The sequence below is a fragment of the Hemitrygon akajei genome, chromosome 3, assembly GCF_048418815.1.
Source record: "Hemitrygon akajei chromosome 3, sHemAka1.3, whole genome shotgun sequence".
NCBI classification, from domain to species: Eukaryota; Metazoa; Chordata; class Chondrichthyes; order Myliobatiformes; family Dasyatidae; genus Hemitrygon; species Hemitrygon akajei.
In genome coordinates, this window is record NC_133126.1 from 62,951,896 (window position 1) to 62,974,768 (window position 22,873).

Below are 22,873 nucleotides of genomic sequence, written 5' to 3' on the forward strand. Positions count from 1 at the left end.
CATGTAGGATAGATAAAGGGGATGCAGTGGATGTTGTCTATTTGGACTTTCAAAAAGCCTTTGACAAGGTGCCACACATGAGGCTGCTTACCAAGTTAAGAACCCATGGTATTACAGGAAAGTTACTAACATTATTAGAGCATTGGCTGATTGGAAGAAGGCAGCAAGTGGGAATAAAAGGATCCTTGTCCAGTTGGCTGCCAGTGACTAATAGTGTTCATCTGGGGTCAATGTTGGGACCGCTTCTTTTTATGCTGTCTATCAATGATTTAGATGATGGAATAGATGGCTTTGTTGCCAGGTTTGCAGATGATACAAAGATTGGTGAAGGGGCAGGTAGTGTTGAGGAGACAAGTAGGCTACAGAAGGACTTGGACAGGTTAGGAGAATGGGCAAGATGGTGGCAAATGAAATGCAATGTTGAAACTAGAATGCTCATTCAATCAGATCCCTTCTCATCCTTCTAAATTCTAGTGTACACGAGCACAGTTGCTCCAATCTTTCAACATATGACAGTCCCGCCATCCCGGGAATTAACCTCATGAAGCTAAGCTGCACTCCCTCAATAGCAAGAATGTCCTTCCTCAAATTTGGAGACCAAAACTGCACACAATACTCCTGGTGTGGTCTCACCAGGGCCTTGTACAACTGCAGAAGGACCTCTTTGCTCCTATATTCAACTCCCCTTGTTATGAAGGTCAACATGCCATTAGCTTTCTTCACCGCCTGCTGTACCTGCATGCTTACTTTCAGTGACTGATGAACAAGGACACCCAGATCTCGTTGTACTTCCCCTTTTCCTAACTTGACACCATTCAGATAGTAATTTGCCTTCCTGTTCTTGACACCAAAGTGGATAACCTCACATTTATCCACATTAAACTGCATCTGCCTTGCATCTCCCCACTCACCCAATCTGTCCAAGTCACCCTGCATTCTCATAACATCCTCCTCACATTTCACACTGCCACCAAGTTTTGTGTCATCTGCAAATTTGCTAATGTTACTTTTAATCCCTTCATCTGAATAGCTGCGGTCACGGCACCGAGCCTTGTGGTACCCCAGTAGTCACTGCCTGCCATTCTGAAAGGGACCCGTTAATCCCTACTCTTTGTTTCCTGTCTGCCAACCAATTTTCTATCCATGTCAGTACCCTACCCCCAATACCATGTGCTCTAATTTTGCCCACTATTCTCCTTTGAGGGACCTTATCAAAGGCTTTCTGAAAGTCCAGGTACACTACATCCACTGGCTCTCCCTTGTCCATTTTCATAGTTACATCCTCAAAAAATTCCAGAAGATTAGTCAAGTATGATTTCCCCTTCGTAAATCCATGCTGACTCGGACCGATCCTGTTACTGTTATCCAAATGTGTCGCTATTTCATCTTTTATAATTGATTCCAGCATCTTCCCCACCACTGATGTCAGGCTAACTGATCTATAATTCCCTGTTTTCTCTCTCCCTCCTTTCTTAAAAGTGGGATAACATTAGCTACCCTCCAATCCACAGGAACTGATCCTGAATCTATAGAACATTGGAAAATGATTACCAATGCGTCCACGATTTCTAGAGCCACCTCCTTAAGCACCCTGGGATGCAGACCATCAGGCCCTGGGGATTTATCAGCCTTCAGTCCCATCAGTCTACCCAACACCATTTTCTGCCTAATGTGAATTTCCTTCAGTTCCTCCGTTACCCTATGTCCTCTGGCCACTATTACATCTGGGAGATTGTCGTATAACTTTAGCAATATTATTCCCTCAAAAATTCTGAAATTGCAAAATTCTTCAAAGAGGCAACAACATCTCTCTACAGTCAATTCCAGTAAACTATCAAGAAATTGAGGTTCCATTCAAATGGCAGATGCAGGGTAGCTCTTATTGCATCAGAATGCTCTTCTTCATTCAGGCAAAATTTGGTATTAGTCACATCATTAAAGCCCAATTTGGCTGCTCTAATGTCAAATTAGAATTACACACTGATTATTGTCACAATCTGTCTACACTTATATTTGTAGCAAGCATACAATTAAATGAGCCATGATATATGTGATAAAAATGGTGTGAGTTTTGCTAAAAATGTGCAGTTGCATGTGGTCCATAGCATTTCATCCAAATCAGACCTGCTTTATCTAAGCATGACATGTGACAGAGCATAACTTTGGAGGTTTAGATGTTTTGTTTACACGGGCTTGTGTGCATTATTCTTTTCTCTTCATTATTAAAATATCATGCTTGGTATGTACCCATCACCTGATGATTAATTGTCTCTTGCATTATCTAGGAAATGGCTAATTTCAAGTTAGAATGCCAGTAATTACTATGGAGAAAGAAATAGAATCAGAACTTCTGATGCCAAGCTACTAAATTGAAATATCAACTCTTGTGTTTCAATCTGCAGATGTTTGCCTACCTAATAAGTTTTTCTAATGTTTCTAGTGTTTCTCAAGATTTTCATGTTTGTTTTTTTTTAGTGCCAATAGCAATGTATTTGCCATTCTAAGAAAGTTCCCCAGCACACTTCAGCCTTGTCTTGGAAGTCTTGCTCTTTGGGCTTCAGGGAGGCTACTCAAACTGCAGTAGGAGCATCTCACTGGCGCTTAAGAGAAAGCACACTGGAAACTCAGTCTCCTTTTGTGCATTGAAAACACATTGCTGATAGTCCGTGTGTACCACACTGGTAGTGCCAAAATCCAAATATATTTGAATTCCTTCTCCATAAGTGACTTTAACTGAGATTATAGAAAAGCCATGATTTAAGATGACAGGCAACATATCAGTTTCAGAATAAGTGGGAATTATCAAGAATATTTATTGAAATATCAGTTTGAAAGTGAATTGAGAATGGATCTGATGAAGAAAAGGGTTAAAATGCACTATATGCTTGTTTTAACGCAGGGTAGCACTGTGCTGATATCAGCAAAATTGTGAATTTTGAAGCTTTAAAAGATTTAATTTTTAGATAACAAAAATGGGGAGAGGAACAAAGTGGTAGTTCATGCGTTTAAGCAATAGGAAAGTATTATTGTCAAATGATTTATGTTCATGGTTATGGGCTAGGTTGGGCTGAAATGCAAATTGAGCTTTAGGCTACTAAGTTGATAGAATAATTAATTAAATTTATTGGAGAGGGCAGGATTATTGTTTTCAGTTGGTCATCTGCTTTCATGTAAAATAAGATACATGATATAATTTACATGGAGATGTTTGTGTTGTGATAGTTATAGTTCCATACAGTTGTTTTTAAGTTGAAAGTTGGTGCAGATTAAGTGTCTGTATGCATAATAGTATTCTAACTAAACTTGATGATAAGATTAGAAAAAAAATTAGTCACTTTTTAATAGATGCCTCTACATTTTCATGTTTGCTTGAGTAAGGTTGAAAGCTTATTTTGGGGAAAGAATGAACAATGTGCTTTTCTGGCTAGACACTTGCTTCTCTGTCTGCACTACATCTGGAAATACATTAAAATAAACTGGAAACTAGATCTTTCCCATGGTTAATTATTGCACATCTGCCCACGTTTTACATCTATTGACTCATTCCATATGTGTAGATCTTTAAGCTGAACTTATTCTGTGATCTAACAATATCCAGAATGGGGATGATAGCAAAAATGGCCTGATATATAAGGTTCAATTTGAACTTTCACTCTGCACTCTTAATCATACTGAATAAATAAATCATAGAAGACACAATTGGTGTGAAGTGTTTTGGGGTTAGCATGAAAATAAATTAATTTTGTAGGGATTCTATTCTGACAATTTCACTGTGTCTTGTATTGACTCTTATCTCTGGTCAAGAAAATGTTCTAAAAATAAGAAAGTAAAACTAAATTGCTGTTGTGTGGGCTGTCACTATCACAGGTTAAAGACTCCTAATGCCTTGCCTGTTATAACTACTGGAATATCACTGTTTATTTATCTACAAAAAAACAGTGGAATCCCGGAAGTTAGACATTCAGATGTTCTATGCGCCTTGTACGTAATGTTAGATAGTCAAAGTGGAAAACTATAAGATTATAATAGTTACCTCCTCTGCTATCAAATTTCCTTCATCTACTTGAAGTCTGTCACCATTTTGATTCAAAACTGCTAAAAGAATCTCAAAAATATAGGCATTGGCCCTTAGAGGTAATTGGAGCACAGGTCAAAGAGTATCATTTGGTGGTGTGATTGCTTCAGGTGTGACCTTAGCAGGGCAGTGATACCACCAGTGTTATACTCCTTTTGGGAGCATAATTTGTCCATGCATTGATGACAAAGCTCCCAATAAAGGAAACCATATAATAGATACAGTGCTCCATATTCTTCATTGCTGGAAGTGCAGCAGATATTGAAACCATTCTGAACACAAAGTTTTTTGGCACAGATATAGGGAATGGTAGGGAAGCAACTAGAAAGGATTCTTTGGGATAGAATTTATGAGTATTTGTAAAACCATAGCCTAATTAAGGAGAGTCAGTATGGCCTTATGCAGGGCAGGTCATGACTTGCTAACTTACATGAGCAAGTTAGCTCATTGCCTGCCTGGATATAAGTAATCTGATTTGATAAGGTAAATTGGCTTACTATTGTTACATGTACTGAAATACTGTGGAAAAAATTGTCTTTCATGTTTTTCGTACAAAATCAATCCATTATACAGTGCACAGAGGTAGTACAAGGTAGAGCAGCACATCCAGAAGATTAAAATGCATGGGTTCATGGTGGATTGGCCATTTGGATTTAGAATTGGTTTGTTCATAGAAAACAGGGTAGTGGTTGATGGAACTTACCCGACTTTAGGTCTGTGACTTGTGTTCTACAGGAACCTCTGCTGTTTATGCTATGCCCAAGGATACAGTGGAATATAGATTAGTTACAAATATGAGCAGTAGAATGACAGATGGAGTTTAATCTAGCCAAGTGTGAGGTGCTGCGCCTAGGAAGATCTAATGTGAAGGGTAATGTACTGTTTATGGCAGGACACCTAACAGTGCTAATGAGCAGAAGGATCTTGAGGTGCAAGTTCATAACTCCCTGTAAGTGGGGAGGATGGTAAAGAAGGTGTATGGCATGCATGCCCTTATTAGTTGAGGAACTGAGCTTGAGTTCGGAAGTATTATTCCAAACACAAGAAGAACTGCATATGCCATATGCTGGAAATCCAAGGTAAACTCAGCAGGTCAGGCAGCATCTATGAAAAAGAGTAAACAGTTGATGTTTCAGCTGATACACTTCTTCAGGATGTTATATTGCAGTTTTATAAAACTCTAGTTAGTCCACATTTGGAGTATTGCTTTCAACACTGGTCATTCCATTGTAGGGAGGATATGGGTGGTTTGGAGAGGATGCAGAAAAAGATTAGTCCATAAAACATAGGAACAGAATTAGGCCATTTCTCCCATCGAATCTGCTTCAACTTTCCATCATGGCTGATTTATTATCCCTCTCAACCCCATTCTCCTGCCTTCTCCCCGTAACCTTTGACACCCTGACTAATCAAGAACATATTAACCTCTGCTTTAAATATACTTAATGACTTGGCCTCTACAGCCACCTGTGGCAATGAATTCCACAGATTCACTATCCTTTGGCTAAAAAAAATTCCTCCTTATCTCCGTTATAAAGGGATGTCATTGTATTCTGAGGCTGTGCCCTCTGGTCCTGGACATAGCTACTAAACGAAACATCTTCTCCATATACACTCTATCTAGGCCTTTCAATGTTCAATAGGTTTCAGTGAGATACCCCCTTATTCTTTTAAGCACCAACAACCACAGGCTCAGAATCATCAAATGCTCCTCATACTTAACCCTTTCATCCCCAGAATTTTTCTCGTGAACCTCCTCTGGACCCTTTCAAATGCCAGCACACCTTTTCTTAGATAAGGGGCTCAAAACTGCTCATGATACTCTCAAGTGCAGTCTCACCAATGCCTGATAAAGCCACAGCATTACATCTTGGCTCTTGTGCTCTAGTCCTCTCAAAATGAATGCTAACATTGCATTTTCCTTCCTTACTACCAACTCAATCTGCAACTTAACCTTTAGGGAAACCTGCACAAGAACTCCCAAGTTTCTTTGCATTTTGATTTTTAAAAATTTTTCTGCCAGTTTAGAAAGTAGTCTATGCCTTTATTCCTCCTCCTAAAGTGCATGACTATGCACTTCTCTACATTGTATTCCATCTGCCACTTCACTATCCATTCTTCAATCTTAAGTACTTCTGCAGATTTCCTGCTCTCTGAACACTACCTACCCCTCTGCCTGTCTTTGTATTGTATGCAAACTTGGCCACAAAGCCATCAATTCCATCATCCAAAACATTGATATAATGTGAAAAGAAGGGGTCCCAATATCAAACTCTACAGAGCACCATTAGTTACTGGCAGCCAACCAGAAAAGGCCTAATTTATTTCCACTCTTTGCGTCCTGCCAGTTGGTCAATCTTCTATCCGTGCTAGTGTCTTTCCTCTAATACCATGGGCTCTTGTTAAGCAGCCTCATATGTGGCATCATGTCAAAGGTCTTCTGAAAATCCAAGTAAACATCATCCATTGATTCCCCTTTGTCTATTCTGCTTTTATCAGAATGCTTTCTGGATTTGAGGACATTACTATAAGTAGAGGTTGGACATACTTTGGTTTTTTTCTCTGGAATGGCAGAGAATGAGGGGAGATCTGATTGAGGTTTCTAAAACTGTAAGAGGCACAGGTAGAGTAGGTGACTAGTATATTTTTCCCAGGGTCAGAATGTCTAGCATAGTGGGCATTCATTGAAGATGGATGGGGGGTAATGCTCCTTCTAATGTGTAATGAAGTGTGTACAAAGATCTTACACTGTGCAATTTTCTGCATGTGTGCACTGAATTTTTAAGTGGAAGTAAACCTGAAGCTATTCTAAGGATTATAAACTGCCAAGTTCAGCTTGTTGGTTCATTGTATAAAAGAAAAAAATACATATCAATGAGTCTTATTTCTCATATACTGTACAACAGCATGTAATAATATAAATCTTTTCACGTTGCTAAAGTTGTTTGAAATTGTCAAACAAAGCTTATAAAATTACAAATCTAGTTGACAAAATATTAAGATAGGTATTTTATTTGGCAATCATTGCATTCAGCACATATTTTGTAGCTTATAGATGTATTCCTTTTAACAGAAACATAGAAAACCTACAGCACAATACAGGCACTGCAGCCCACAAAGTTGTGCCGAACATGTCCCTACCTTAGAAATTACTAGGCTTACCTATAGCCCTCTATTTTTGTAAGCTCCATGTACCTATCCAAAAGTCTCTTAAAAGACCCTTTCGTATCTGCCTCCACCACCGTTGCCGGCAGCTCATTCCATGCACTCACCACTTTCTGAGTAAAGAACTTACCCCTGGCATCTCCTCTGTTGGCAAAACACTGTCAATAAGAACTTTGATCTGCTCTGGGTTTGATCATTTTTGCTCTCATTCATCTGCACTCTCACAAAACATATATAGCAGGCCTGTAGTGGGTAATGAAAGATTTTCTCACCAGAGTTTTTGCACACTGTCCATATGTGACTTGCTTGTTAAATGACGCTTTAAAAGGACAAATTTCCGAATATCACTCCATTTCTTCCCACTTGCAATTTCTCCATCAACTTTTGCATTGTGACAATTCATGCAGGTAACACCAGTTTCTGTATAATACATAAACATTATTCGTAGCTGCATATTTCTGACCTCATGAGCTTTCGGTGTAGCAGTTTCTACTGTTTCATTCAGCCATTCTGCTTTAAGTGAACTAGCAGTTTTTTGGTGCTTTGTGTCCTTTGTTTCTCTAGAATTCAACATAATCAATAATTTCTTCAATAAAAACAGTATAAATAAGCCAGTCCTAAAATCTGCAGACAAATCATCGCAGATTCCACATTGACAACACTGTCTGCATCAGAAACTGGAAAAAGAAATGTAATTGTGAATGATTGTGAAATATACTTAATATGCCAACGAAGTAGAGGGTGACAACCTTTTGTGCATGGTTTAAATTCCTTTGTACGTTAGTAGCAAAAGATGTGTGCACATGCACACCTTAGAAGGAACATGGTGGGGGGGGGGGTAACTTCAATGGAAGATGTGTGGGGCAACTGTTTTACACAGAGAGTGGTGTGTGCCTGGACTACAATTGCCAGGGGTAGTGGTAAGGGAAATATGACAGAAGTATTCAAGAGGTTCTTAGATCGGCACATGAATATACAGAGAATGGAAGGATATGGACATTGTGTAGGCAGAAGGAATTGGTTTAATTGGAGATTTAATTAATAGTTTAATTAGTTTGCCACAACACCGTGGGTCGATGGGCCTATTCCTGTTTTGTACTCCATGTAGATATAGCTTGCTTTTGATGTGTTCAAAGATCATTAAAGTACGAACAAAAGGTGAGCATTAGTGTATTATTTTTGAACTGAAATATCCTTCATAATTTTGATACAGGATTTAAATATAAATATGAGGTTTGAGAATTAAATACAGGTTTCAATTGTCAATTCAAGAATGGAATTTTCTTAAAATCTAAAAGTGAATTACAGGGGCATTTCTGCCCTCTAGTGTTCAAGGATTAGAGCGCTAATGTAATATGAATATTAATGTTAAAATAACAATACCTTATCTTAAAGGAATCTCCAGAAGTAACAACTGTGCATAAAGAAGAAGATAATGTAATAAATTCACAATCTGAGTATGTGGTAATTCCACAATCTGAAGAGGAAGTATTAATGCAAGATTTTCAGCAGATGGCTGAAAAACAGGTGAGAAAGATGTAGTTTAATCATAAAGGGACTGTACCAGATAAATATAGCTGTTCGATTGGTATTTTGTTTTCAACAGAAGATGAAGAAGTAATCTATAGTTTATTTAATTTTAAATAATATGTAGAGTTCAACTGACAACTGATTTGCAACTGCATTGCTGATTTTTATTTGTGGAATTCTTGGACATTGAATGTTCTTGTGACCCTGTTCTACTTAAGTTTATGTGTTAATTGGATGATCTAGTGTAACATTCACACATGAAGGACTTTTCAAGAAGGAAGAAAATTCAAAGAGCAAATTTTCATTGTATTCCTTTGGGACATTGCTGGCAGCATCGTAAGCTACATTTTTGAAGCCTGGGCCAGCCACCTCCCAATTCTTCTACTGAATTATTAAAGTTATTGCTTATATATGATCCAAGCTAAACAACTATCATTATAGGAGTACCTTCCATGCTCTCGCTAAATTTGGCAAGCTGTTTTGTTTTCAATATCCCAGTGATAATATCTACAATAATTAACATTCGAACTTTCACTAAACTGTTCTTGCGTACCTGTGCTTTCCATTATCTACTACAGATGTGTAGGATGGTCAACTGCACCTTGTAATAAAAACAAATAAATTCTGTAGATCTAACAGGAAAGGAGGACCTGTATTTTGCTGTCTTGTTTTTCTCTTAAATGAAAAATCATGGAACTATAATCATTCCTTTTTAATAGGTCTTTAGTTTTCATTTAGCTTGACTGTTAAGGTGGCAGCAACATCTTTTGTTTACTTAGAAATTGTTCATGTGGAAGGAGCTTTGTCAAAAGCTGACAGAGAGTCAATTTAATGTCTTGTGCAATTTTACCATTTGTTTTATCCTTCATGTTCTCAGTTGCGTAGAGATGGATTTCAGCCAGTACTAAATTCACAATAGTGGGTTTCTATTTTAGTTATTCTACATTTTTGCTCTCTACAAACCCATTTATTTTTTACTTTTAAGTTTTTTTTCTTGTAATAGATCAAAGATCTATAATTTCTTGGAGCAGTTTTCTCACCTTTCTTAAGTACACTTATTAAGCATATATCTCTGCTTCTATGCCTGCTAGATTTCTCAAGAGAATAAAAAGTCCTTCAGGTCGACAATTAGCACTTTAAAGTTCTTTTGACATGCTCCCCAATACCTTGGGAAAATGTGCCATTTAAACTGCAGGACTTCCTAAGTCACACTTTTTCTAGTATGTTCATCTATTCTATTAGAAGGCAGTACAGTGACCTGAGCTAAGGAGTGCCCATTGGTAAATGATTTAAAGTAGGGAATGCCTCGTTGATGGTTACACTGAATCAGGTGTGGTGAGGAGCTATTTAGCTCAGTTATGCCACTGGGAAAAACAGTTGGGCAAACAACATTTGCTTCAGATTACTGTGTATAATTTGGAAAATATTGCATTACAATGTTTGTGCAACTATATTTAAGAAAAGATGTGATTTTATTGGAAAGAGTGAAAAGGAAATTTAGGAGGATGTTGCCATGACTAGGAAACTATGGCTATGATAAAAGATTGAATCAGCTAGCATTTTTCTTTTGGAAAAAACAAGGCTGAGGAAAGACTTACGTCTTTCTACCAATGTAGTTGTTAATGTAGCAGAGCAAGAGTTGGAGTGTTTTACCAGGAAAGGCTTCGAATATGGACTGTTCTACAAAGACTCATTCATTGGATGGTTGAGATCTGGAACATTCTGCACTAAAGGTGGAGAAGGCAGAAACAAACATCACATTTGGTCCCTTATCCAATTCATCAATGAACATTTTGAATGGCAGTACCCAAGTACTGATCCCTCTGATGTTCCTCTAGTTACTGCAAGCCAGCCTGAGCAAGACCTATTTATTTTCACTTTATTTCCCAACTGTCAACTAATTTTCAGTCCATGTTAGTAAGTTATGCCTAACTTCATGGACTTCAATGTTGCACACTAACCACTCTGGGAATTTTTAAAGGCCTTGTGAAAATCCACATATACCAGAATAGAGAGAATCTATAATGTCCCATACACAGCATAAACAACAAGATGTGGTATCAATCGACCTTAGCGGCCTGGAAAAAATCAGGAAGGGTGAAATGTACAGAGTGATAGTGACTTTTATCTCTACTGGTAAAGTGGTCCAGATGTGAGGACATACTTGGAGATCTGCCTACTTTCAAAATGTAAGCTGTTAGACTAAACTTTAACTCTGATTGAAGGTTCACAATGAAGAGGAAATTTTTAATTTTACATCTCTGGTGAGTGCCTTGCTTTCTGATGTTGTATTGTGCGTGGTTTTGCAAATAAAATGTTCCCTCTTCAGGACTAATTTTTTAAAAGATTAATATTGCTATTTTATTGTTTAGATTGAAGAAGAGAATATGGGATCCCTTCCAGAAATTGGTCATAAGGTCAAACTGGAAGAAGAAGCCACAAAGGATTTGGATGACACTTTATTAAATGCAGTTAGTTCTCCAGCACCCAAAGATGTAACTGCATCTATTTATGAAGAGGAAGCATTGTTAAAACAGAATGTCTTTGAAATTACGGAGAGTTTGCAGGATACTCTAACTAATGAAGAAGCACTAAAGATTCTTGCATTACCTACAGAGGTAGGTTTTAAATCCATTTAGCAGATGTTTGCCATTATTCAATCTTGTTAACAGTTTTGACAGTAAAGTCAAGGTATGACAATTGTGGACCTTTACCTTGATTCCATTCTATCCCACTTGGTTCTGTCCCTTCCCACCTACATCTACAACACATCTCATGCTCTTGATCTCCTCAGTAAACTTAAATTTCCCTGGCCCTGTCTGCTTCATTTTCACCATGGATGTTCAGTTCCCCCATCGAGAAGGCCTCAAAACCCTCTGCTTTTTTGACAAAGGAACCAACCAATCCCCTCCATCACCATCCTCCTACATATGGCAGAACTTAACCATTTTTCCTTTGGCTTCTCCCACTTTCTCCAAACTTGAGGGGCATGGGCCCCAACTGTGCCTGTCTCTTCTTTACCATGACACTACATTGGTGCTGCTTCATGCACCCATGCTAAGCTCGTCAATTTCATCAGTTTTGCCTCTAACTTCCATCCTTGGTCCATCTCTGACACCTCCCTCTCCTTTCTCAATCTCTCTGTTACCATCTCAGGAGACAATCTGTCCATTGAACCATAGAACCATAGAACATTACAGCACAGAAACAGGCCTTTTGGCCCTTCTTGGCTGTGCCGAACCATTTTTCTGCCAGTCCCACTGACCTGCACCTGGGCCATATCCCTCCAAACCCCTCTCATCCATATACCTATCCAAGTTTTTCTTAGATGTCAAAAGTGAGCCTGCATTCACCACTTCATCTGGCAGCTCATTCCACACTCCCACCACTCTGCGTGAAGAAGCCCCCTCCCCACCAATGTTCCCTTTAAACTTTTCCCCCTTCACCCTTAACCCATGACCTCTGGGTTTTTTTCTCCCTTAGCCTCAGTAGAAAAAACCTGCTTGCATTCACTCCATCTATACCCATCATAATTTTATACGCCTCTATCAAATCACCCCTCATTCTTCTACACTCCAGGGAATAAAGTCCTAACCTATTCAACCTTTCTCTGTAACTCAGTTTCTCAAGTCCCGGCAACATCCTTGTAAACCTTCTCTGCACTCTTTCAACCTTATTAATATCCTTCCTGTAATTAGGTGACCAAAACTGCACACAATACTCCAAATTTGGTCTCACCAATGTCTTATACAACCTCACCATTACATTCCAGCTCTTATACTCAGTACTTTGATTTATAAAGGCCAGTATACCAAAAGCTCTCTTTATGACCCTATCTACTTGTGATGCCACTTTTAGGGAATTATGTATCTGTATTCCCAGATCCCTCTGTTCTACTGCACTCCTCAGTGTCCTACCATTTACCTTGTATGTTCTACCTTGGTTTGACCTTCTGAAAAGATATCTGTCAGCCGATATCTTTTATAAACCTATCAATTTCCAAGGTTAACTTGACTATATTTCTTCCTACCCTATGTCCTGTAAAAATACTATCCCCTTTTCTCAGTTCCTTCACATCTGGCGCATCTGTTCCCAGGATACTGTTTTCTGTATCTGGACATCAGAGATGTCCTCCTTCAAAGAAAGGGGTTTCCCTCCCTCCACTATTTATGCTGCTTTCACTCACATCTTCTCTATTTCCTGAACATCCTCACTCATCCAATCTTCTGGCCGCCTTAACAGTGATAGAATTCCTCTAGTCCTTACTTACCACCCCATCAGCCTCCACATCCAACACATCAAACACATCATCCTTTCATCCTCCACAACTTACGCCATCTCAAAGGGATCTTACCACTAAATATATTTTCATCTCTTCCACCCACCCCCCACCAACTTTCCACAGGGATCTCTCCCTTCATGATTCCTTTGTCCATTCAAACCTCCCCACTAACCTTCCTCTAGGCACTTATCGCTGCAAGCGGCCTACGTGCTACACCTGCCCATACATTTCCTCCCTCACCTCCATTCAAGGTCCCAAACAGTCCTTCCAGGTGAGGCAACACCATCTGTAAATCTTCTGGCAGTTCTCTATTGTATCCAGAGCTTCCAATCAGGCCTCTTCGACATTGGTGAGACGAGTCATAAATTGGGGGACTGCTTCATCGAGCACCTCCGCTCGATCTGCCAAAAGCAGAACTTCCCGGGCCAAACATTTTAATTTTGATTCCCATTCATGTTCTAACATGTTCATGGTCTCCTCTTGTGCCAAGATGAGGCCACTTTCAGGGTGGAGGAGCAACACCTTATATTCCATCTAGGTAGCCTCCACAATGATGATGTGAATATCGATTTCTCCTTTAAGTAAAAAAAAAACCCTCCCCCTCCCCTCTTCCTCTATTCCCCACTCTGGCTTTTTCCTTCTTCTCACCTGCCTATCACTTCCCTCTGGGTCCCCTCCTCCTTCTCTTTCTCCTACGATTCACTCTCCTCTCCTATTAAATTCCTTCTTCTTCAGGTTTTTAACCTTTCTCACTCACTTGGCTTTCCCTTCTAGCTAGCTTCCTTCCTCGCCCCTCCCCCACCTTTTTCTTTTAACCCCTTACCCCTTCCTTCTCAGTCCTGAAGAAGGGTCTTGGTGCAAAATGCTGCCTGACCTACTAAGTTTCTCCAGCATTTTCTTCAGCAATGATTTCCTTTAAGTCATTGATGAGGTGAAAGCTACCTTGTAGAATGGGAAAAATTCTGCACTGCTTAAGACTTTTTTGAAAGATTTTAAAACTTGTCAAGAACAAATGGCTTTATTTCAAGGGTGGCTATTGTCAGGAGTTCACTGTAAAAAAGGAAAAAGAGGCAAAAAATGATCAAATTTAAAAGATACCCAATTGAAAACTGGAAGTTTCTAATCTACAGAACCACAGTCAAAGAACTAGAAAATGAGTTTTATCAGAATTGCTCCAGTTTTGTTGAGCAGCTTGGAATTGGTTTCTCAATGACGATTGTATCTAAGGGACACTTAAAAATGCTTTTAGAAATAGGTGATGAGCTAACATGATTGCAAAAGATTGGGGCCTTGCTCTTCATATATGAGTGCTGTGAAGAATGGTGAAAATTTCACTTGTAATTATAAGGATGTTATAAACATTGTGAAGTTGTCTTTTATTTAAAATGCATTTTATACCATTCAACCGAATGGAATCTACATACAGTACAAATTCAACCTATAAATATATTATTTTTAATTTAATATTTTGTACTTATTTACCACTGAAGGAACACATTTTGTTATGAACTGTAACTTATAAAAAATGATCATTACAATGTTTTAACTCAAGATGCATTTTAATACAGATTTGATGTTTACTTTATGTTTTGGTTTCAGTTAAATAACTTCAGAGTTGATGGTGAAAAGCACAGTGATCACCAACAGAAACAATCTTATTCAGATATGCTGAAACAGTATTTTCACAGACATCTCTTTGTAAACAAGGTTTAATAAATCAGATTTAATGCAAGAAGAACATGACAGCAATTAGATGTTCCTAAGCCTGGAGAGTTTTAATTATTGGGGAAGATTGGCTAGGTTAAGGTTGTTCTCTTTCAAATAATTGAAGTTGAGGAGAGATTAAACAATATGAAAGGACTGAGTGGAGGGGAAGTAAAAAAAAAAGACCTGCTTCTCAGATTTTAAATAACAAGGTAACCTCAAATTAGGGTAATTGGTTGAAGGACCAAAGATGAGTCGAAGAAAAATATTTTTATCAGAACTAGTGGACGTTGTCAGGAATTCACTGCTTAGTATATTCGGTACAAAGGCTAGCAAATCAGTTTGCACTTGTATAAAACTTCTGTGAGGTTACGTTTGTAGTATTATGTACAGTTCTGTTTGCTACATTACAAGAAGGGTGTGGTGACTTTGGAAAGGGTGAATAAAAGGTTCACCAAGATGTTGCATGGATTGCAGAGTATTGGCTAAAGTCAGAGATTGAACAAACCAATTTTCTCTGGACTGTGGGAAGCTGAAGGGTGACTTGATAAAATTATGAGAGACATAGGTAGGGTAGGTACATAAAAAATAGGAGCAGGAGTAGGCCATCTGGCCCATCGAGCCTGCCCCGCCATTCAATAAGATCATGGCTGATCTGTCCGTAACTCAGCTCCATCTACCTGCCCTTTCCCCATAACCCTTAATTCCCCTACTATGTAAAAATCTTTCTAACTGTATCTTAAATATATTTAGTGAAGAAGCCTCAACTGCTTCCCTGGGCAGAGAATTCCACAGATTCACCACTCTCCTCATCTCTGTCCTAAATCTTCTCCCCTGAATCTTGAGGCAATGTCCCCTAGTTCTAGTCTCACCTACCAATGGAAACAACTTTCCTACTTCTATCTTATCCATACCTTTCAAAATTTGTTATGTTTCTATAAGATCCCCTCTCATTCTTCTGAATTCCAGAGCGTATAGTCCCAGGCGACTCAATCTTTCCTCATAAGTTAACCCCTTCATCTCTGGAATAAACATGGTGAACCTCCTCTGCACTGCCTCCATATCCTTCCTGGATACCAGAACTGCACACACTGCTCCAGGTGTGGTCTCACCAGTACCCTATATAGTTGCAGCATGTCCTCCCTGACTTGAATTCAATCCTTTTAACAATGAAGGCACTTGCAAGCCAACTTTTTGCAATTCATGCACAAGCACTCCCAAGTCCCTCTGCACAACAGCATGCTGCAATCTTTCACCATTTAAATAATAATATGCTCTTCTATTATTCCTTTCCAAGGGGATGATCTCTCATTTGCCAGCATTGCATTCCATCTGCCAGACCTTGGCCCCCTCACTTAACCTATCTGTATCCCTCTGTGGACTCTCCACATCCTCTGTACAATTTGCTTTTTCACTCAGTTTACTGTCATCAGCAAATTTTGCTATGCTACACTCAGTCCCTTCTTCCAAATCATCAATGTAAATGGTAAACAGCTGCAGGCCCAGCACCGAGCCCTGAGGCACCCCACTCACCACTGACTGCCAACCAGAGAAACACTATTTATACCAACTCTCTTCCTTCTATTGGTTAACCAATCCGCTATCCATATCAATACACTCACTCCGACTCCATGCATCTGCATCTTATTTATAAGTCTCTTGTGCGGCACCTTATTGAACGCCTTCTGGAAATCCAATTATACGACATTCACCTGTTCCCCTCTATCCACTGCACTCATTATGTCCTCAAAGAACACGTGTAAGTTTGTTGAACAGGACCTGCCCGTTCTGAATCCATGCTGTGTCTGTCTAATGGAACCACTCTTTTCTAAATGTTTCGCTATTTCTTCCTTAATGACAGCTTCAAGCATTTTCCCGACTACAGATGTTAAGCTAACTGGCCTATAGTTGCCCATCTTTTTAAAAAGTGGCGTGACATTTGCTGTCTTCCAATCCACCGGGACCTGCCCAGAGTCTAGAGAAATTTGGTAAATGATTACCAAAGCATCTACTATAACCTCCGCTAATTCCCTCAGCACCCTGGGATGCATCCCATCAGGACCAGGAGGACTTATCTAGCTTCAGGCCCTCTAGTTTGCTCATCACTATCTCTTTAGTGACAGTGATTTTATCGAGGTCCTCACCTCCCATTTCGTCCATAACATCATTCTTTGGCATATTAGACGTGTCCTCCACCGCGCAGACCGATACAAAAGTTTAAAGTTTTCCCAATCCTCCAGTCTCCCACTACTCTTTGTGACTTTGTACACATCTTTGTACACAGATAGTTCGAGTCGTCTTCTCTGGGTGGAAATGTCAAATACTAAAGGTGAGGAGGAAAGTTTAAAAAAGATGTGCAAGGCAAGTCTTTTTTTTAAGACAGAGTGGTGGGTGCATAGAGAATGCTGCCAGGGACTCCGATGGAAGCAGATATAATAGCAACATTTAAGAGGCATTTTAGACAGGCAGGAAATGCAGGCATGTGAGATTATCTTAAATTGACATCACAACACTGCAGGTGTCATGGCCCAAGGTTCTGTTGTGATGTTGTACTATTCCATGTTCTATATTTTGTCTCATTTCTAGGTTACATATTCTGATATAGTTAATGCTAAAGGGAGTGCATTTGGATCATTGAAGAAGTCTGCTGGAGACCAGCAAATCCGTGTTGAAGAGAATGAGAATCTTCTGAAACAAACTTCAGTGCTGGCCACGTGGACTCCAAAAAATAAGTAAAATACTGTGTTTTAAGCTTCAGAATGAGTCTTGTGTAGAACTATTATGAACTAAAGTAAAACTAGCTTAAGACTCTATAACCTTGAAACTGAACTAACTTGTATTTGATCACAAACAAGAGAAAATCTGCATGTGCTTGAGAATTTTGAGCAACACACAAAATGCTAGAGGAGCTTGGCAGGTCAGGCAGCATCTGGGAAAAGGCTCTTTTCCTAGATGCCGCCTGGCCTGCTGAGTTCCTCCTGCATTTTGTATATGTAACTTGTATGTGGTTTTTTAAAAAATCTGTAGATTGGGCATAAAAGTAATTTTGCCCTTTTTTGAAATATTTTCATCCATTTCCTGTTGTGGTCCTGTCCTTTGGAAAATAAAGTGGGCAACTGCCTATTTTCTGCTCCCCATTGCACTTTGTGTGCCTCAAGGCAGCACAAACAAGTGTGGTTCTTAAAATAATGTCAATGTCAGAAATTTAGATTCAAAGAACTAAATAATATGAGGGGTATACTGAAAGAAGAGAACCATGCATGAATTGAAAACCCCCTTGATACATTTGTATGTTTTTTTTTGATTTTGTATGGCAGATAGCATATCTGTTAATTTTTAAAATGACGAGAGGTACTCATTTGTAAAGGCCAAGGCTTCTGAGTATTGCTAACTTAAACTCGCAGGACTTTTGATTTATGAGCTCAGTCCTATCACTGATCTTTGTAATGCAGTGTGATGTTCTTTGTAGTTAGACAGAGCCTGGCCCAAAAGATCTTACAAAAAATGTTAACTAAGGCTACTTCCACACTACACCGGATAAATCCGTAACTGAAGCTTTTTCTCTTCATTTTTACCCTTCGTCCACACTAAAATGGTGTTTTCATCCCCCGAAACCGGAGCTTTTCAGAAACACTCTCCAAAGTGTGTATTTTTGAAAATGCCAGATTGGCCGGATCAGTGTGGACAGGGTAACCGGAGAAGTCTAACAAATGCTGTCAGACAGTAGCACGCTATTTCATTGTTTTCTTGAACGCACCCTAACAATTTCAGAACAGATGGCAACGAAACTGACGCCAGAAGAGTTAGAAATGTACTCACCAAATACTTTGACCCATAACTTACTGAATAAATAAGTATACTCACTTTGCCCTGTTTTCTGTCCTTGCTCGTATGAAGGTGGTTTACCTATTTATGCAAGTACTTCTCTGACAATAGATGTGTAACAGCCTAATGTAACATTGTACAGAAATACAAGATAATACTGATGCAGACATGTTTTATACATTTAACAAGGTGCTTTATTAATGCAACAGAGTTAGTCAGTTTTTCAATGTTCGTCGTCAGCCGGGTCAAGCTGACCGTGAACTCCCTGTCGGTTGCCTCCATACGCTCCAGTATTTGTTTTTCTTTTACTTTTAAGTTCTCCTGCACAAAAGCCAACAGCTGTCCGTCGTTTTGTTTTTCTACTCTGTAACTACACAAATGCGCACTTTTACGGCGAGATTCGACACCAAACATGTCGCTTGTTTTCGGGAGATGTGTCCTGCGCATGCGCAGGAGGAGGAGATTTGCTGAAATCTCCATTTCAATGTGGATAGAGATATTTTTAAAAACGCATAGTGTGGACACCTATCTTTTTAATGCGAAACCGGCATTTTCAAAATTATCCGGTCTAGTGTGGACGTAGCCTCAGTAGGTCAACATGCAAATGAACCAAAGATCAGGTTTTAACATTTCTATTGCAAGTAAACTGTGATAATGTTTTCTTAAGGCAAGGTTATCCCAATTTCAGAATTCCTTTGCAATTACAGAATTTGTGGTAGCCATAGCTCCCTACGAAGATTTAAAAAGTGAATTTTTGAGTCTTTTAACTTAATAACTCTAAGGATGAATTAGATTCCTTGCCTTTTCACTTCTCTGTATATAAGCTTGAGAGAACTTATTTCACATTAATAATACATCTTAACTTACAAGCCTTACTTTGGATGCTTCAGTGTATAGATTTCAATTGCTGTAATTATTCATCTAGATACTATTTATGCATCAGTTGGTCTGTTGGTTATGTGGTTTAAATGAAACTTTTGTTTGCTCTTTTCCAATAATACTTTTATAATTAGCAGCACTCTACAATGGCCACATCTTATTTCCTCCCAAACTTTTAAATCTTAGCTTTTGTATCCAATACACCCTGAAAGAATTTGATTGGAAAGCAGTCTTTATTTGGGTATTTACAGATCCTAGATGGTCTGCACTCCCAAATACATAATTCAGAATAAACTCATGGGGAAAAGATTGCTCATGAGCTGAGAAGGTGATATTCAAGTAACCATCAGGACATTGTTTAGAATAGGAAGATTTAGATTGTTACTATATGAAGTCTTATGATTAAATCCTTTTTACAGTATGATTTAATTAGGTTGAGAGTATGTCTACCTGACCAACATTTGAAAAGGTTGTATTCTATGTCGATATTCTTGCAAGCATTTGATATCAGGTTGAGTCAAGTTATGCAAGGTGGTGTTATTTATGCCACTTGACTCAATGCTTTAATCATGTAAGGAATATTTGGTTGGTACAATGGGTTATGTTTTCTTTCTTGGGCAATAGCAGCATATAAAGAAGTTTGACAAGTCATATTTTTTCAGCCTTATGCAAATAGGCTTTGGGTCATGTATAGAAAATTATAAATACAATGATTCTGGTTATTTGGGGCAGTCACTTATTTGAGGCAGTTCTTGAACAAAGATAATCCAGAAAATAGTCAGGATTCCCATTGTTTATTTGGGTCACTATGCTGCTTAAATGGGACAGGAGATTGTTGTCAAAGAGTTTCTAACTAGCATCTTTCACATGCATTTGTGTGGCTGCTAGACACTACGTCATCCTTAGAGCAAACAAATTTTATATAGTGTCAGTTGTGTGTATTTGTGTTCAAAAAGCAGTGGTTTTTATCACATGGTTGGCAAGAAATAACCAGTAAGGTAATTCAGAACTGTTTTGCTCACTGCGGTTTCAAGCATTCAGACTAGGAGATTCCAGAATAGGCCAGGAGTGAAAAGAAAATGATTTCACTGCTTCAACAAATTAGGAACTATGAATAATTTGAAGGTATTGAATGTTACAGTGTTACAATGACAATGAGGAATTGGAGGAAGCAGTGTATGAAGGCAGTCCATTATCTGCACTGATTTTGCTCGTGCACAATCGATCAAAAGAACATGGCAGCGTGCAGCGTACACTGGCTGAATTCCTCTGTTGATAACTGTTAGGAATTAATATTTAGTTTTATATTATTGTAGAAGTATTGGCAGTTTGGGCAGACTAGACTTCATTCCATGGAACCTAGGAGCCTGAGGGTGACTTTGTAGATCATTAGGGCATAAGCAGGTGAATGCATGTAGTCTTTTTCCCCAGGGAAATGGAATCAAAAACTAAAGGGTGTACAATGAGAGGTGAAAAATGTAAAAAGGACCTGAGAGGCAACTTCTTCATGCAGAAAGTAGAGGTATGTGGAGGGAACTATCAGTGAAAGTGCTTGAGGTAGGTACAGTACAATAACAATATTCAAAATATATGTGAACATTTTCATAGAAAGGAAAAGTTAAGAGAGATGTAGGCTAAATGCAGACAAATGGGATGAACATAGATGAGCATCTTGGTCAGCATAGATGAGTTGGGCCAAAGGCAGTAGAACTCAACAACTATACTGAAGTTACATAGAGTCAGAGAACACTACAGCACAGAAACAGAACATTTGGCCCATCTGGTCCATGCCGAACTATTATTCTGTCTCGTCCCATTAACCTTCACCCAAATTATAGCCCTCCATACCGCTCCCATCCATGTAGTTATCTTCATTTCTCTTAAATGTTGAAATCTAACTCGCATCTACCACTTCCATTGGCACACTCCACCATCTTCTGCATGAAGGAGTTCCTGCTCATGTTCCCTTTGAATATTTCACCTTTAACCCTCAACCCATGACCTCAAGCAACCTTAGTGGAAAAAGCCTGCTTGCATTACCCAATCTATCACGTATAAACAAGCTGGAGGAACTCAGCAGGTCGGGCAGCATCCATTAAACGAGCAGTCAACGTTTTGGGCCGAGGACTGAAGAAGGACGGGGCAGGGGCCCTATAAAGAAGGTGCCAGGTGAAAAACTAATCAGAGGAAAGATCAAGGGGTGGGGGAGGGGAAGCAGGGAGGGGATAGGCAGGAGAGGTGAAGAAGGAATGTAAGGGGAAAGCACTATGGGTAGTAGAAGAAGGCAGAATCATGAGAAGGGTGATAGGCAGCTGGAAGAGGAGGCAGAGTGAAAGTGGGATGGGGGAAAGGAGAGGGAGAGAATTACCTGAAGTTGGAGAATTCGATGTTCATACCAAGGAGCTGGAGACTACCCAGACAGTATATGAGGTGTTGCTCCTCCAATCTGAGTTTGGCTTCATCAAGGCAGTAGAGGAGGCCATGTATGGACATATCCGAATGGGAATGTGAAGCAGAGTAGAAGTGAGTGGCAACCAGGAGACCATGTCTGTTGTGGCGGACCGAGCGGAGGTGCTCAACGAAGCCATCCCCCAGTCTGCTTCGGGTCTCGCCGATGTAGAGGAGGCAGCACCAGGAGCACCAGATGCAATAGACAACCCCAACAGACTCACAAGTGAAGTGTTGCCTCACCTGGAAGGACTGTTTGGGGCCCTGAATGGTGGTAAGAGAGGAGGTGTAGGGACAGGTGTAGCACTTACGCTTGCAGGGATAAGTACCAGGTGGGAGATCTGTGGGAAGGGACATGTGGACCAGGCAGTCGTGGAGGGAACGATCCCTGTGAAAAGCGGAGAAGGATAGAGAGGGAAAGATGTACTTAGTGGTGGGGTCCTGTTGAAGGTGGCAGAAGTTGCGGAAGATAATGTGCTGGATCCGGAGGCTGGTGGGGTGGTAGGTGAGGACAAGGGGAACACGGTCCCTGTTGTGGTGACGGGAGGATGGGGTGAGGACCGAAGTGCAGGAAATGGAGGAGATGCAGGTGAGGGCATCATTGATGACGACAGAAGGAAAACCACGATTCTTTACATTTGAGATGTCCTGGAATGGAAAGCCTCATCCTGGGAGCAGATGTGAAGGAGACGGAGGAACTGGGAATAGGGAATAGCATTTTTACATTTGGCAGGGTGGGAAGAGGTACAGTCGAAGTAGTTATGAGAGTCAGTGGGTTTATAGAAGATGTTAGTGGACAGACTGTCTACAGAGATGGAGACCAAGAGATCGAGAAAGGGGAGAGAAGTGTCCGAGATGGACCAAGTGAATTTGAGGGCTGGGTGAATTGACAACTACATTGGTGCTGCTTCCTGCACCCATGCTGAGCTCGTCAATTTCATCGACTGCCTCTAACTTTCACCCAG

The 22,873-nt window shown here is 39.7% G+C and overlaps 1 protein-coding gene across 1 annotated transcript in view; it reads left to right on the plus strand.

Annotated features, from left to right (window-relative positions):
- The window catches only part of ttc6 (tetratricopeptide repeat domain 6), a 273,996-nt gene that overhangs the window by 43,273 nt on the left and 207,850 nt on the right, over positions 1–22,873 (plus strand). Inside the window, exons 3-5 of the mRNA XM_073038984.1 lie at positions 8,636–8,767; positions 11,143–11,388; positions 17,343–17,488. Of these exons, the coding sequence (XP_072895085.1) occupies positions 8,636–8,767; positions 11,143–11,388; positions 17,343–17,488 (524 nt within the window). The remainder of the gene's footprint in view (positions 1–8,635; positions 8,768–11,142; positions 11,389–17,342; positions 17,489–22,873) is intronic.